General features: G+C 39.0%; 1 protein-coding gene across 2 annotated transcripts; it reads left to right on the top strand.

Annotated features, from left to right (window-relative positions):
- Nucleotides 1–9,276, top strand: LOC137126021 (olfactomedin-4-like). Of its 2 annotated transcripts, none has more exons than XM_067502407.1 (7): nucleotides 1–156; nucleotides 332–454; nucleotides 580–798; nucleotides 2,177–2,330; nucleotides 2,746–2,973; nucleotides 3,456–3,624; nucleotides 7,521–9,276. In XM_067502407.1, exons 1-7 carry the CDS (start codon nucleotides 28–30, stop codon nucleotides 7,954–7,956), a joined length of 1,458 nt encoding a protein of 485 aa, XP_067358508.1. In that variant the 5' UTR covers nucleotides 1–27; the 3' UTR covers nucleotides 7,957–9,276. The 2 variants fall into 2 exon arrangements, with proteins under 2 accessions (XP_067358508.1, XP_067358509.1); XM_067502408.1 differs by having other exon boundaries at nucleotides 38–156; nucleotides 317–454.
- The last annotated feature ends 5,813 nt before the right edge of the window (nucleotides 9,277–15,089 follow it).

Genomic DNA, 15,089 nt, shown 5'->3' with positions numbered 1-15,089 from the left:
ACTCACACACATTCAAGTAAGAAGGTGATGCTACAGCGAAACACAGTCACATTCAAAGTGTGTCTAGTGACAGTCTCATTCAGCTCTGCTCTCTGCTCCAACATGAAACAGTGTGTGATCGTTCTACTCTGTGCTCTCATCACTTTCACTAAACAAGTGAGTAAACACTGTAAAAACTCTGATTATTGTTTATATATATATATATATATATATATATATATATATATATATATATTTTTTTTATGTCAAAAGGTCAAATGATATACTCACAATATATGTGGCAATTAGATTTTATTTTTCATGTGTTCATGTTTAGTAATATTGATTCCAGGCAACTCTCGGTGACAAATGTGTGTGTAAGCTGGCTGATGCAGACCAGTTGTTCCCTCATGACAAACTCAGCACTGTGCAAGACAGTGCATCAAAATGCAACAGCGACATCACCCCACAGAAGGTAACAATTCATGTTGTTTTCTAAGCTACACTGTGAAGAATAAAACTCTTCATTCTCACCTCAAACTCCTTCTGTGCACTCATATTACGCTGTGTGATTAAAATGTCCACCTGCTCTCCATGCAGACTCTTGAGATGGAGAGTTTGCTGCTGGGCTTGGAGAAACGTCTTCCTCAGCTCCAAAAAGATGTGTCAATGCTGGAACGGGAGGACGATGGAGATCTTTACGGAGTTCTCAGCCTGCAGGTGATAGAAAACGAAATGACGGATATCAAGCAGCTCATTGACAAGCTCAACAAGACCACCCTGGAAAACCAGCGCCTCACTACTAACATCAGTAAACAGGTACATTCACATGCACATGTTGCTCTAACCAGGTCCTTTTCAAGAAGAAAGAGCCAGTGTGAAGGTCAGATTAAAGTGTTCACTTATTTGTGCTATTCTGTTTAAAACAGCACTAAAATTACACTGTTTTCTAAAATCTTCATGATATGCCTATGTTTTCTGCTAAGCTTCCTGCCAATTGTCTTTTTAGTCAGTTTATTGTTATTTCAATAACACATAGATTTATAAATTGTGTAATGTGAAGCAATCTGCTTGACATGGCTGCTGGGAATTATTACCCATCTCTGCAGTTCCCCTCAGCTCTACAGAGATTGATTAATATGTTTCAGCTCATGCACTGGCCATTGGATTGTATGTGAATGTTGCCCCCAAATTACACTGGAAAAGACTAGACTGCAAACACATACAAGCAAACAGGGCAGATTTCTGAATAAAAAGCACTATATGATTTCTTAAACTTTTTTCAATCCATATTCAAGGGTTTACGATCTACATATAGTAGAAATCAATTTGTCTAGAGTTACTGAGAATCTCAATAGTCAGGCTATAATCACTACTAGACACTCTGGAGTGTGTATCAACATTAGGCTGACATGAACGAAATTATTTGAAAATAATTGTCATGAGGAATCACAGAAACTCTTGTTTGTCTAGCATGGATTTAGCATAAATTGCCAAAACTAAAAATGCCATAATTTCAATAATTATACACATATTCCCACTACTACTCACTATTTTGTTAGCTGTTATGCTACGCACACATTTTATTATTATAAAAATGTATTTTCACAATGTAAAGAAATAAGGAAACTGCATATTTCAAAGAATGCATCAAGCGTGTCCTTGACAGAGTGATGCATGATGCATACAACCTAAAATCACACAGTTGTGTTTTTTATGTATAATATTTGTCAAGGATTATGAAGAAATATTTTATATATAGTATGTATAATATCATTCATTATCTCTTTGTACACCAGCCTCCACCTGTGGAAAGGTCATAATAGTTAATAGTTAAAATAGTTATTGTGTTTTTTTATATCCTTGTTATAAATTTTAGATAGACATACTTAAAATAAGTTTCTATGCTAAAAGGCAAAAAATAAATAAAAACAAATCAATTACAGCTCACAACTCTTCTACTTTAACAATAACTAACAAATTGCTGGGGCCTAAATCTTATATTTTGAAAACATATATAATGCTAACCTTCTTTCTCCATTAATGCATAATGGAAATTTTGTAATGACAAGAAATTCTGTATTCTTGTGTAGAAAAAAAAACTATTCTCGTTCTACGAATGTTCTCAGTCATTATCACTAATTTACAGTAGGATTTGACAACAAGTTCTGATCTCTGCTGTGCTGTTGTTGCTCAGCTGGACGACTTAAAAGCAGAGATGGAGGAGCTGGAAAAGCACGATACCATGCATGTGATAAAGAGCAGACAAGCTAACCAGCATCTGATGAAAGATCTGGAGCAGTGCAGAAAACGAAACAACGCCACCATCCCACCCACTCAGGCTCCACATGGTAAAGTCCTAAAAACCACTGTACATACCAACTCTTGGTGACCTTTGTTCTGTCACTTTCACTGAAGAAAATTGGAAAATAAGAACAAGCTGTAGCAATTGCTTCTTCTTTGTAGAGTTACATTTTACCTTGTAAACTGACAGAAACTGATTTGTTCTTCCTCCTCCTATATGACACCTAGCGGCTACTCTAGTGCTTTGCACCATATAGGTCCCCTTCAAATGAGGTCGCTGAGTTGTGAAAGGCTCTTCTCACTACAAGCTTATGTGTAAATTAACTGAAAACAATGTCTAAGCATTAGGGTTGACTATCAACCAGTCGATGACTCCCTCAAGCTGCTGCACTTAGTGTCCCTACATTTGCACTTTGTTGCATTTTGTTTCCTTCTCTGATTCAGTTCATGTTTCCCCCTCAGGGAGGTGTGCCCACGGCCAGTTTCTCAACATCACTGGACCCATTGTGTACACAGCCGGAGAGTATCCTGGCTCTTACCCGTATGGAGCCTGGGGTCAGGATCCTAAACCAGAGGCAGGGAAGGAGAGGTGGTATTGGCTTGTCTTGATGACCTCCAGCAACAGATACTCCAACTATGTCCGTCGCTATTCGAGCCTCAGTGCTCTCATTGTTGGGCAGTGCACTCCAGGTACAGTACTGCTGTATTTTAATTACGAGTGTTGGCATTAGTTCATTGGATTTTCTGTTCATTTGATTGAATATGCACAAAGCCTGGAGAAAAAGGAACTGCAGGTTATTACCAAATCAGAATTTCAACATTACTCGTTTTATTAATTGTTCATGGGTTAAAAAAGATTTCTGCAAGTCCTAAAACTGAGGAATGATGTGTTTTCAGATCCAGTCTCAACACAAACATTTGACTGGCTCCAAACCAATATACACTAGCTAGTAGAATAATAATAATAATAAGTATCTAAGTATGCATTCCTAAGCATCGTTAAAACCTTCACAATATGTATTTAAACAAAGCAGTAATTTCGTAAAGCACCTGGAAATGGCAGATTAAAGCGAATATTATTTAAAAGGAAAAGATAACAGTGCATTTTTGTCCAAATAGACCTTTTTTCAGTCCACTCCATCTGCTCCTTCTCAATCTTCTTGTTTTTCAAGGCAATGTCCAGATTCACTCCTCCAACCCAACTACCAACACCATCCAGGGTCCCAATGTTGTCATGTATGGAGAGGCCTTATACTACAACTGCTACAACCAGGATGCTGTTTGTCGATTCAACCTCACCAGCAAAACTGTTACCACTGTGCAACTACCTAAAGGCACCAGGTTCATTGCTCGACTTTCTCTTTCAATTCATTTATAATTGAAATGAGCAAAAGTAATGCTAATTAAAGCCCTAATATTTATGTTTAAATTGATTTAAACTGTGTTGTCAAATTGTTGAACTTGTTTTTGTATATTTGTTTAATGCCATTGGAAAGGGGCACAAGCCAGTGTCTTCTTGTGCCAGTCCCAAGTCTGGATAAATGCAGAGGGTTGTGTCAGGAAGGGCATCCAACGTAAAAACACATGCCAAATTAAAAATGCACATCGTGACAATGACTTCCATACCAGACCGGTCAGGGCCGGGTTAACACTGACCACGACTGGTGCTGTTGACCTACAGGATACCGGTGGAAATTGGACTACTGTTGGTATGAGAGGAGGAAGGCGTGTTCGTAGGCAGAGAGAGAAGAGGAAAGCTAAGAATGTAGGACTGACAGTAGGGACTGTCAGTCCATGATGGGACTATGACAGGGAAGGCTAGAGAGTTGATTGACATGAGGCAGAGAAGGAAGGTGGATATACTGTGTCTCCAGGAGACCAGGTGGAAAAGTAGCAAGGCTAGAAGCTTAGGAGCAGGGTTCACGTTGTTCTAGCATGGATCAGATAGGAAGAGAAATGGAGTAGGAGTTATCCTGAAAGAGGAGTTTGTGAGGAATGTTCTAGAGGTGAAAAGAGTATCAGACAGGTTGATGAGTCTGAAGCTGGAAATTGAAGGGGTAATGTTCAATGTTGTTAGTGGTTATGCCCCACAGGTAGGATGTGAGTTAAAAGAGAAGGAGAAATTCTGGAGTGAGTTAGATGAAGTGATTCAGAGCATCCCCAGTGGTGAGAGAGGTAATTGGTGCAGATTTCAATGGACGTGTAGGTGAAGGGAACAGAGGTGATGAGAATGTGATGGGCAGGTTTGGTCTTCAGGACAGGAAAGCAGAAGGACAGATGGTGGTAGACTTCGCAAACAGGATGGAAATGGGTCTAGTGAACACTTTCTTCCAGAAGAGGCAGGAACACAGGGTGACATATAAGAGTGGAGGTAGAAGCACTCAGGTGGACTACATCTTATGCCAACGTAATCTGAAATAGATCAGTGACTGCAAAGTATTGGTAGGGAAGAGTGTAGCAAGACAACACAGGATGGTGGTGTGTAAAATGACTCTGGTGGTGAGGTAGATGAAGAGGACAAAGGCAGAGAAAAGGACGAAGTGGTGGAAGTTGAAAAAGGAAGAATGTTGTCTAGTTTTCAGGGGGGAGCTGAGACAGACTCTGGGTGGTCAGGAAGTGCTTCCAGATGACTGGACCACTACAGCTAATGTGATCAGGGATAATGGTAGGAGGGTACTTGGTGTGTCATCGGGAAAGAGGAAAGTGGACAAGGAGACTTGGTGGTGGAACGAGGAAGTTCAGGAGTGTATACAGAGAAAGAGGATAGCTAAGAAGAAGTGGGACACTGAGAGGACTGAAGACAGTAGACAGGAGTAAAGGGAGATACAGCGTAAGGTGAAGATAGAGGTGGCAAAGGCCAAACAAAGAGCATATGAGGACTTGTATGCTAGGTTGGATACTAAAGAGGGAGAGGTGGATTTGTACAGGTTGGCCAGACAAAGAGATAGAGATGGAAAGGATGTGCAGCAGGTTAGGGTGATTAAGGATAAGGATGGAAATGTATTGACAGGTGTCAGGAGTGTGATGGGAAGATGGAAGGAGAACTTTGAAGAGTTGATGAACAAGGAAAATGAAAGGGAACGAAGAGTAGAAGAGGTGACTGGTGTAGAGCAGGAAGTAGCAAAGATTAAAGAGTGAAGAGTGAAGTGAGGATGGTGTTGAAGAGGATGAAGAGTGGAAAGGCAGTTGGTCCTGATGACATACCTGTGGAGGTATGGAAGTGAGAGGATGCCTAAGGAATGGAGGAGAAGTGTACTGGTGCCCATTTTTAAGAACAAGGGAGATGTGCAGAGCTGTGGCAACTACAGAGGAATAAAGCTGATGAGACAAACAATGAAGTTGGAGGAAAGAGTAGTGGAAGCTTGGCTAAGGGCAGAGGTGAGCATTTGTGAGCAGCAATATGGTTTCATGCCTAGAAAGAGTACAACAGATGCAGTATTTGCTTTGAGGATGCTGATGGAGAAGTACAGAGAAGGTCTTCGTAGATTTACAGAAAGCGTATGACAGGGTGCCGAGAGAGGAGCTGTGGTATTGTATGAGGAATCTGGAGTGGCAGAGAAGTATGTTAGAGTGGTGCAGGACATGTATGAGAGCTGTAAGACAGTGGTGAGGTGTGCTGTAGGTGTGACAGAGGAGTTCAAGATGGAGGTGGGTCTGCATCAAGGCTCAGCTCTGAGCCCCTTCTTGTTTGCTCTGGTGATGGACAGGCTGACAGATGAGATGACATTGTGATTTGTAGTGAGAGCAGGGAGCAGATGGAGGAAAATCTAGAGAGGTGGAGGTCTGCTCTACATGTGTGTCAATGAAAGGGACCCAGGAGGAATGGTGAGGTTACAGGTAGCAGAGTTGAAGAAGGTGCAGGACTTTAAGTACTTAGGGTCAACTGTTCAGAGCAATGAAGAGTGTGGAAAAGAGGTGAAGAGGCGAGTGCAAGCAGGTTGGAACGGGTGGAGAAAAGTGTCAGGTGTGTTGTGTGATAATAGTATCAGCGAGAATGAAAGGAAAGATGTTCAAGATGGTGGTGAGACCAGAGATGTTGTTCGGCTTAGAGACAGTGGCACTGAAGAAAAGACAAGAGGCAGAGCTGGAGGTAGCAGAGCTTAAGATGTTGAGGTTCTCTTTGGGAGTGACGAGGATGGACAGGATCAGGAATGAGGACATCAGAGGGACAGCTCATGTTAGATGTTTTGGAGATAAAGTCAGAGAGGCCAGATTGATGTGGTTTGGATATGTTCAGAGGAGAGACTATGAATATATTTGTAGAAGGATGCTGAGGTTGGAGCTGCCAGGCAAGAGGTCTAGAGGAAGACCAAAGAGGAGATTTATGGATGTAGTGAGGGAGGACATGAAGTTAGTTGGTGTGAGAAAAGAGGATGCAGAGCATATGGAATGATTCGCTGTGGTGACCCCTGTAAGGGAACAGCTGAAAGGAAAAGAAGAAGAAGCTTTTGTATGTTTGTGTTTTGTCTATTTGCATGTTTCTTCTCAAATTGCAGTGCTTTAAGCTTTCAGGGCCACCGTAAATATAAAAATATGTGATCAAGTGGCTCAGAATAGATACAAACAATGTAAGTGTGCACATAACCAGAGGGGATCGGGAATATAAACAAATATAAACAAATACTTAGGGTGCGCACACATATAAAGATGATCAGTCAAGAACTTCTGCCTTACACACTGACGCTGAAGATACCAGTTTGAATCGGTGATCGACGCTCTAAGCTTTTAGTGTAGTTAATTACAGACAAAAGCAAAACATCTGTTCCCAGATGATAGTTGCAAAATTATGAATCTCTGATGTACCTGTGTCCATCTAAATTCTTGAATTGATGTCACATATGTTGTTATTTGCAAGAATGGATCAAAGACAAGGGAAACATCCAGTGTGATAAATAAATATGTATGCAGTTGAACACAACAAAAGCTGTGTATAATCTAATCTAACACTCTACACACCTTCAATTGAATATTAATCCTTGGCCTATTACAAGTTTTTCTTTATTTGCTTGAACACTGCTGTCCACATCACATTTTAAAAACAGCTAACACACAGGCCGAAACTAAAGATGAGTAGCCCAAACAACGCATCGCTTGCAAAATTGTTGAACAAAAATGAAAATGAAATAATGAAAAAAAATTTGCAATAATGTATTATTATCACCTTAACTTTACCATTTTGAACCAAATCATAAAGCATTAGCCATCCAACATCATGAGTTCTCACCTTTGTCCTTTAGGTATAACTCAAAGGGTAACTTCTGTCACCTTGAAGAATGCTACCCATTCACCGACTTGGACCTGGCAACAGATGAGTCTGGTGTCTGGGTGATCTACACCACCAAACAGGACTTTGGTAACCTGGTGCTTTCCAAGGTGACGGATGGTGAACCGGTGACACTTGGCCAAACCTGGCGCACCTCCGTCTACAAGCAGGGGGTGACCAACAGTTTCATGGCTTGTGGCGTGCTCTACGTGACACGTTACATCAGCAGAGATCTGGAGGAGATCTTCTACTCATTTGATACTGCGACAGGGTTAGAGAGGTTCAACATTGGCATCTACATCCACAAAATGTCTCCCAATATTTTTTCCCTTAATTACAGCCCTGTGGACCAGATGCTACATGCGTACTGTGACACATATATGGTTTCATATAAGGTTTTGTTTGGGTAAATGTCTAAAGCTGCCAAAGTTTTTAATAAAAACTTTCCCTTCACCGACAAAGGTCAGTCCAGAAAAATGGCTGTAGTAAAAAGCACTGAGGGGGTTTGAAATTGCCTGTGCTACACATGGTAATGTCATAATACTGTACATTTGCTTTCTACTGACTATATTTGAATAAATCATAATAACTCAGTATTATGAGTTAATATGAGTACCAAAACAGTCTAAGGCACTCACAATTGGTGCTTTCAACTGAAAGCGATTGGAAGCCAAAACACAACCTGTTCCAGACACCCCCTTCTTCTTTCCTTCCCTGATAAAAGATGTTTAAATTCCATAGGTAACAGAAGTAAAAAAAAAAAAAGAAGTGCAAGTATTTCCTTAAACAATACTCCAATGCAATTTTAAATGGTCTTAAATGTACTTCTTGTATAAAAGTACAAATAATTGTCTATGAAAACACTGCATTTTGAATACAGAATTTAAAGGTTATTAAAATGTAAATGAGGAAATGTAGTCCAGATTTGTTTGACACACTCTCAGTGGTGAATATGACTAACAAGCACAGAATAATAGAAAAATTATGTAAATCTTTGTTACTAAAGAGACTTGTGTTCAACATAAACAGTAGAGCTGCTAAAAGCAAAGCAATTCTAAAAGGTCTGCATACTCTGTGTAACGTGGTTAATCAGTATTTTTTATATATATATATATATATATATATATATATATATATATATATATATATATATATATATATTTTACTGTTTGATTATGTATAAAGAATTTGAATCTGCAAAGTAACAAGTAAAAAAAGTCGTGAAATAAAAGTAATAGGTAGAAATACAATGTTCTCCTAAATGTAAAAGCAACTTAAAATTTAAATACAATGAGTATGAGTCCCTGAGACTTGGTCTAAAATACAGTGCTTCAGTAAATGTAATTATTTAGTTACCACCAATGCTAAAATCCACTGTAAACACAGCAAACAAGCACCGGTATTTAATTTGCAAGAGGCCACCATTAGATGGTGCTTTGTTCACAAAAACAGTTTCACACATCCTGTACACCAATGTGCATACACTTCACAGCCATGTGTCTCTGTTCCTGCTTTAGTTTCCCAGACTTAAACAAATATTTTCAACCAGATTTTGCTACAAGTTGAAGCAGAAACCTCAAATTATATAAATGGTTCAATTTGGGTGTTTGGCAAACTTCTATCTAAAGGATCTGGATGTTTTTTGTAATGGCGTCATGTAAGCACATGTGGGTGTAGCATTTGCAAATGCATTAAATTTAAAAAATAAATTCGTCCATTTTATATTGACATACTGAATTGTGCGTGACTGTTTCCTCTGTAAAGCAAAGCAATATCAGATATAATATATATGAATCAAACCAAATATGTTTTGTTGTTTTTTTTAAAGCAGCAAACATTAAAATGAGGGTTAAAAATGATAAAATATAATGCCTATGTTAAAATATTCACCTTAAAATGCTATTATCCCTGTGACTACCAGAGAGTTACTACATGCAATCTACTGAATGAGGACCAAATTGATGGTAATTAACATTTCTACTTGACTCTCTGTTCACAGTACCTAAATCAGAATTCATGCTGTATTCGCTCATGGACTGTGTGGAATTTCTCTTCAGTGAGTTTGTGTTTGCATCTGTACGAGCCAGTCAAGTTCAGCATATAGTGTAATATTAAAACTTTCACACAGGGGACACTGCAACACAATGAAGTAAACAAAACACATCATAGACATACACAAATGTGTCCTATCGTGAGCTTAAAAACACATCTTAAATACTTTTTACTAATTGTTTGTGTTTTCCAACAATAAAAGGCACCTTAGGTTATGTGAATTTAAATATGTTCTTTCTGATTAGGGCCTTAGTTTTGCATCTTTATTGTCATTTCTCATCATCCAGGAAAAGTGAGGCTTTGTAAATTCCCACACTGCGAGCACAATGAATACTTAAGGTGGGAGACTTGAGTTACATGATTTGAGTTAAAATGACGTTGTAATTTTGAGGACTTGAGACTTACTTGGCTAACACTCATAAAAGACTTGACTTGATTTTGACTTAAGACAGATGACTTGAAAAGACATGGCCTGATATGATTGGTTTGACATGATTGGATGATGGTTGGAATAATGTGCGCAAACCCATCAACCCTGACCCTAACAGGGAGAAGCAAAGTTATTTGTCCAACCTGAATCCAGCAATTTATACGTACACCACTCTACACAAAATAATTCATTTTGTCAAAGAGACCAGTAAAACAACATCAATGGTAACCTGAGAAATCCTTTTAGGCCTCACAATAAAAGTATACGTAATAACCGCTATCGTAAAAGCAGAGGAATCAAACCCAAACCAGCCAAGATAGCCTGAATTGATTGACTACATCAGCTGTGTTTCTCTAATGTTGTCACTCTTTAGTTTTACTTCCTGCTCCTGGAATTTTTTTCGTAGTCCCTCTGCACGACTTCCTTGTTAGTTTCTTTTAGCTTCTTGTTTATCATTAACCCAGATTGTTTTCACCTGTGCCCCCGTGTACTTATACCCAGCTCTCCTCACTGTTCCCCGCCAGATCTTCTCTCCTTTACTAAACCCTACAACCTTCTACGGACAGGCAATATGTTTGGACATCTCTCTCTCTGTTGTGTGTTCCTTCATTGCTCAGTTTGGACTCTCTCCCCTTACGTTTTGGCCTGAGGTTTGGTTTTCTATTCGTTTCTTTCCGTTTCACTGTTTAGGTTTTTGTTTTCTCCACTTGTTAGGGTCCAGGTTTTGTGTTCTGTTTTTTCCCCTGTCTTCCTCTCCCTAGTTTCTTAGTAAGTTCCCTTGCTTTCCCGGTATGGTTAGAATTTAGTTTATCCCCCCTCTCCAGCGTGTTTAAGTTCTCGGTCTGTTTAACCAGGTTTATGTTGTTTGTACTTACGTATGTTTTCCCACCCTCCTCATGAAGCAATTTCTGTTGTTTGCCTTTTTTTTTAATAAACCATAACTCCTCCTCTCTCCTTCTCCTCTTTTGGGTCCTACTAAAATTAAATATACACAGAAGTGTGACAAATACCAGGATACAAGCTTTATATTTTTATACAAGACCCAGGAAGCAGAGGAGCAACACTGTGGATCTGAACATAAGAGGAGATGGAGGTTGATTTTGAAAATGATGATTAAAAGAACTATATATGAGCATGGTTAACGGCTCATGTGAGATTACTGCTGAAAGCAAAGTTACATTACAGTTGATTTTATGGAAGTTAAAATTATTATATTGTGCAGTTTTATAAAGTCAAATAAAATTAATCACATGCTGAGAATTAAGGAAGTGGTTTAGAGGATTTTCAAATTCTAATCAGTCTTTGACCTAATGCTGTACTGTAAGTGCATCATGTTGTAATGAGGAAGTACCAAGACAGACAAAGACAGCTGGAAAAAAAAAAAAGGAAGTACCTTGATTAAAATAGAAAATGGGATCATAGAAATAACAAATCTGTTGTGTATAAAAAGTGCATTGCGAGATATGACATGTTTCCATGATGGGATAAAGCTATAGATATGTTGGTAGCAGCTTTATGCCATGAACTGATCACGCCATCTGTGATGTTGGTTCTGCATGGTAACTGATCACATTGTGGAAGTGTATATTTAGATTCTCAACATGTAAAGTAAGCATTACCTAATGCAGGAAAGAGTATTAAAAAACACTAGGTTTTTGTTATTCATAAATCTGTTGATCTCCCTGACCTTGCAAGACTGTTACGGGCAGTTAGGCCTCCAGGCCTGTAGATGCTATTCCAATAAGAAGTAGGCAACAAGGAATTTTAGCATGCATCAACTAGAGGGTCCCCCCCCCCCCCCCCCAATTCTTCAACCACCCTCAATCTTCCAACACCAACAGAGTTTTGAGGTGTTTAATAGCTACAATTGCGCAAGAATAATTCTATTTGATTGATTGTTGCTTTTTGATTGTATTATTTTAAATACTCTTATTATATGCTGTTAGTTTTTAAATTTGCTAAATAAAGTATAACATCTGCAAATAAAGTAATTGTTTCTTAATTTTAATTATAAACTTTATAAAGTCTTTCTCAGGAGTGTTTGTAGACTCCTCAATAATCTAAGCGATGGATTGTGCCCAGCTAAGCCAGGTTTACTATATAGAGGCTCTAGTTAGTTTAATCCAGACCCTGAAATTAATTTCATAAGCAGTAAAAATGTATTTACAGCTTAAACATTTTCAAGCAACCAAACCAACTGTTACAATTTGAAGGAAGCTACCATAAACCAGTGGGACTCCATTAGTATCTGTAGTTTCAGGCCTGTGTAGGAGCTAGTGAAGAAGGTAGTGTGCAGCTAGATGAATTCCTTCGCTTCAGCCTAAATCAGAAACCTGTTCTGTTTACCCCGAGGTAGACTGGTATAGACCACTTTAATGTGAAGGCTGACCTAGACTGCAGTGCCAGGGTAACGATCAACCCTCAAACATAATGTAGTTTTCCAAATTTTTTTCTTGCCAGTGTATACAAGCACAGTATGTTTACACATTGTAGAATATTATATAATCATTTAGTCTACCATCCTTTCTGTAGACTAAAATGATTCTTTGACCCAAAGCATGTTGTAGTAAACACACTTGTTGGAAGAAAAAGGAAGGAATAGAGAAAGTTAAATGTGTGCTGGAAAATGGAAAAAAAAAATGAAGCAGTGTACTACATTTTGTTAACCTTCCTGTTACTTTTAAATTTACTAACATATTTTAGCCTTGGGGTCAATTTGACCCCAGCAATTTACACCTGCACATAATAAGTAGAATTAAAATTGTTATCCAAGTTATTGTGAGGTACTTTGTTGACCAACTTAATATCCCTTTAAATAAAACAAACCCCCCAACCCCCTTATACATCTGGAATACCCGTTATGCAACTATGCGGAAATTTGCAGATCACCATAAAAGCTCACTGATTGACCTAAAATTGTTAAGAGATATCTTTTTGGTGTTTTATTGTTACGGTTAGTACAAGTATTTTAGCAAGGACCCAAGTAAGGAGACGGCAAGAGGAGGTATAAAGAAAAGGGTATTTATATATAAAGAAAAAGGAGGGTTAACACAACTAAAAATCACTACACAGCAGGCGGGTAAAGCACTTACTGAACTAAAGGTAACAAAACGAGAAACTAAACACATACAGGGTAATCGACAGACTAAAGCAGCTATTCAAACAACGGGGTACACACATACATGACTAACACAAGGTAGGGTACACTCAGGGACCAGACTAGACCTTAACTAATTCTAATACACAGGTAAGAGGGTAAATTAACACGGACAAATGAACTAAACAGAAATAGACAGAAGGGAGTAGAACCTAAACAAACTAAACTAGAGGCAATGGGGAAATTAAAAGGGGTAACTAATTCAGGGAACAGGGTAAAGCAAATAATTAAACTAATAAACTAATGCAAACCTAACAAAGGAGAACCAAACCACTATAACAAGAAATAACCAAAATACATAACGAGGAATAACAAAACCACGTAACAAGGAGTGACCAAACCATAGACCAAAAACCTTGACAGAATCCAGACAGGGATCAGGCAGGATACAACTTGTGACGAATGCAAACAGCGTACTAACACATAATACGAACCAGCAGAGAACACTGGGGTGAGCAGGGTATAAAAGGGGGACAGGTGAAACAAATCAAGACAAAACGAGGAAGGTAAAGACAGCAAACAGACTCCAGGAAGAGACACAAGACGATCAACAAAATAATGCCAAAATGGGAAATAAAGCTCGATAACTTAAACACGGGGACAGGGCTGTGACATTTAGTGGCTTTATATTATTTATAAGTACATATTTTTGTATGTATCTAAATATGTTTGTGTGAGATAGTAAAAAACAAAGTTTGACAGAATATTAACTGACAGAATATGAACTGCATATTATTTTTCTTTCAGGCCATCAGAAGGTACATTCCAGGCTTTTGTCTGCACTACTGTAAACATGATGTGCAGAGAGTGCATGTATGTTCCTTGCAGACTCATTTCTAGCGTTTCACACAGGCTGTGCTGCTCTTGGAGTCATTTTTCTCAGGCCAAACCTGGAACCTGCCCCATTTCCTGCGTGCAGTTTGAACCACTGGAGAAGTTGGGGTGTGTGATATCCTTCACAACAGTTGCAGCAGCCGTTGTTGCTCTTGCAAGGCACCCTCTTGCTATATGGGGTTTTGCCAACACGTAACCCAGGTGCTCCAGGAAAATTAGTGTTCGGCTCAGTTTTGCACTGTTCCAGTCCTTGTTTATTTCACTTCATAATACAAAGGCATTGTAGGCGCTCACATCAATGATGTTAAAAAAAATTACAATAGGACAATAGGCAGTCATGCATTAGCAGCTGAATGTGGCTATAACCTTGTCCAGGTTATCAACCCCTCCCTTTGTCTCGTTGGAGTCCAAGACCATTTGAGGTTTTCTGTCTTCTTTGGTGCTTAGGACAGCATCTTATTGCTTGGTGCTCATAAGCAGGACATTTTTCCCTTTCTTGGGCCAATAGGTGACAACAGTGGCTATGTCAGTGAAGGCAAACATTGAAGATGCTACCTTCCTGTTCTTCATTACAAGCAGCTGAAGGGAAGTACACTTTCACTGTCCCTAACCTTCCTTTTCAGCACTTCTTCACCCAGGGCATGCAATGTTCTTGTGATATTTATGTTTTCCTCCGATGTTGTGCGAACTATCAGTGGTTCTCGCAATTTTAGCTCTTATTTAACTTAAAAAATGATTTTTCTACACAAGAATTAGTACTTGAGACATGACTATGGCGCAGGAAGGTAGAGCGGTTGTCCACCAATCTCACAGTTGTTGGTTCAATCCCCGGCTCCTCCGGTCACATGTTGAAGTATCCTTGAGCAAGACACTGAACTGCATAGCAGCTCCCCCATCTGTGTATGAGTGTGTGTGTGTGATTGTGAGTGCGAATGGGTGAATGAGAAACAGTGTGCTTTGAGTGCCAGTAGGTAGAAAAGTGCTGTATAAGTGCAGACCATTTACCATTTACATACATTTGTATTACACAAGCACCTGCTCTTCTAAAATATAACTAGTTCTTATTTTAA

This window comes from Channa argus, chromosome 4 (assembly GCF_033026475.1).
Source record: "Channa argus isolate prfri chromosome 4, Channa argus male v1.0, whole genome shotgun sequence".
NCBI classification, from domain to species: domain Eukaryota; kingdom Metazoa; phylum Chordata; class Actinopteri; order Anabantiformes; family Channidae; genus Channa; species Channa argus.
This window is presented reverse-complemented; position numbering and strand designations above follow the sequence as displayed.

What these genes read in the sequence shown, in the direction of transcription:
- LOC137126021 (XM_067502407.1), top strand. Translation starts at nt 28, where the DNA reads ATGCTACAGCGAAACACAGTCACATTCAAAGTGTGTCTAGTGACAGTC. An exon ending in GCGACATCACCCCACAGAAG is followed by an intron (nt 455 to 579) that starts GTAACAATTCAT and finishes CTCTCCATGCAG; the next exon opens with ACTCTTGAGATGGAGAGTTT. An exon ending in TGTTGGGCAGTGCACTCCAG is followed by an intron (nt 2,974 to 3,455) that starts GTACAGTACTGC and finishes TTGTTTTTCAAG; the next exon opens with GCAATGTCCAGATTCACTCC.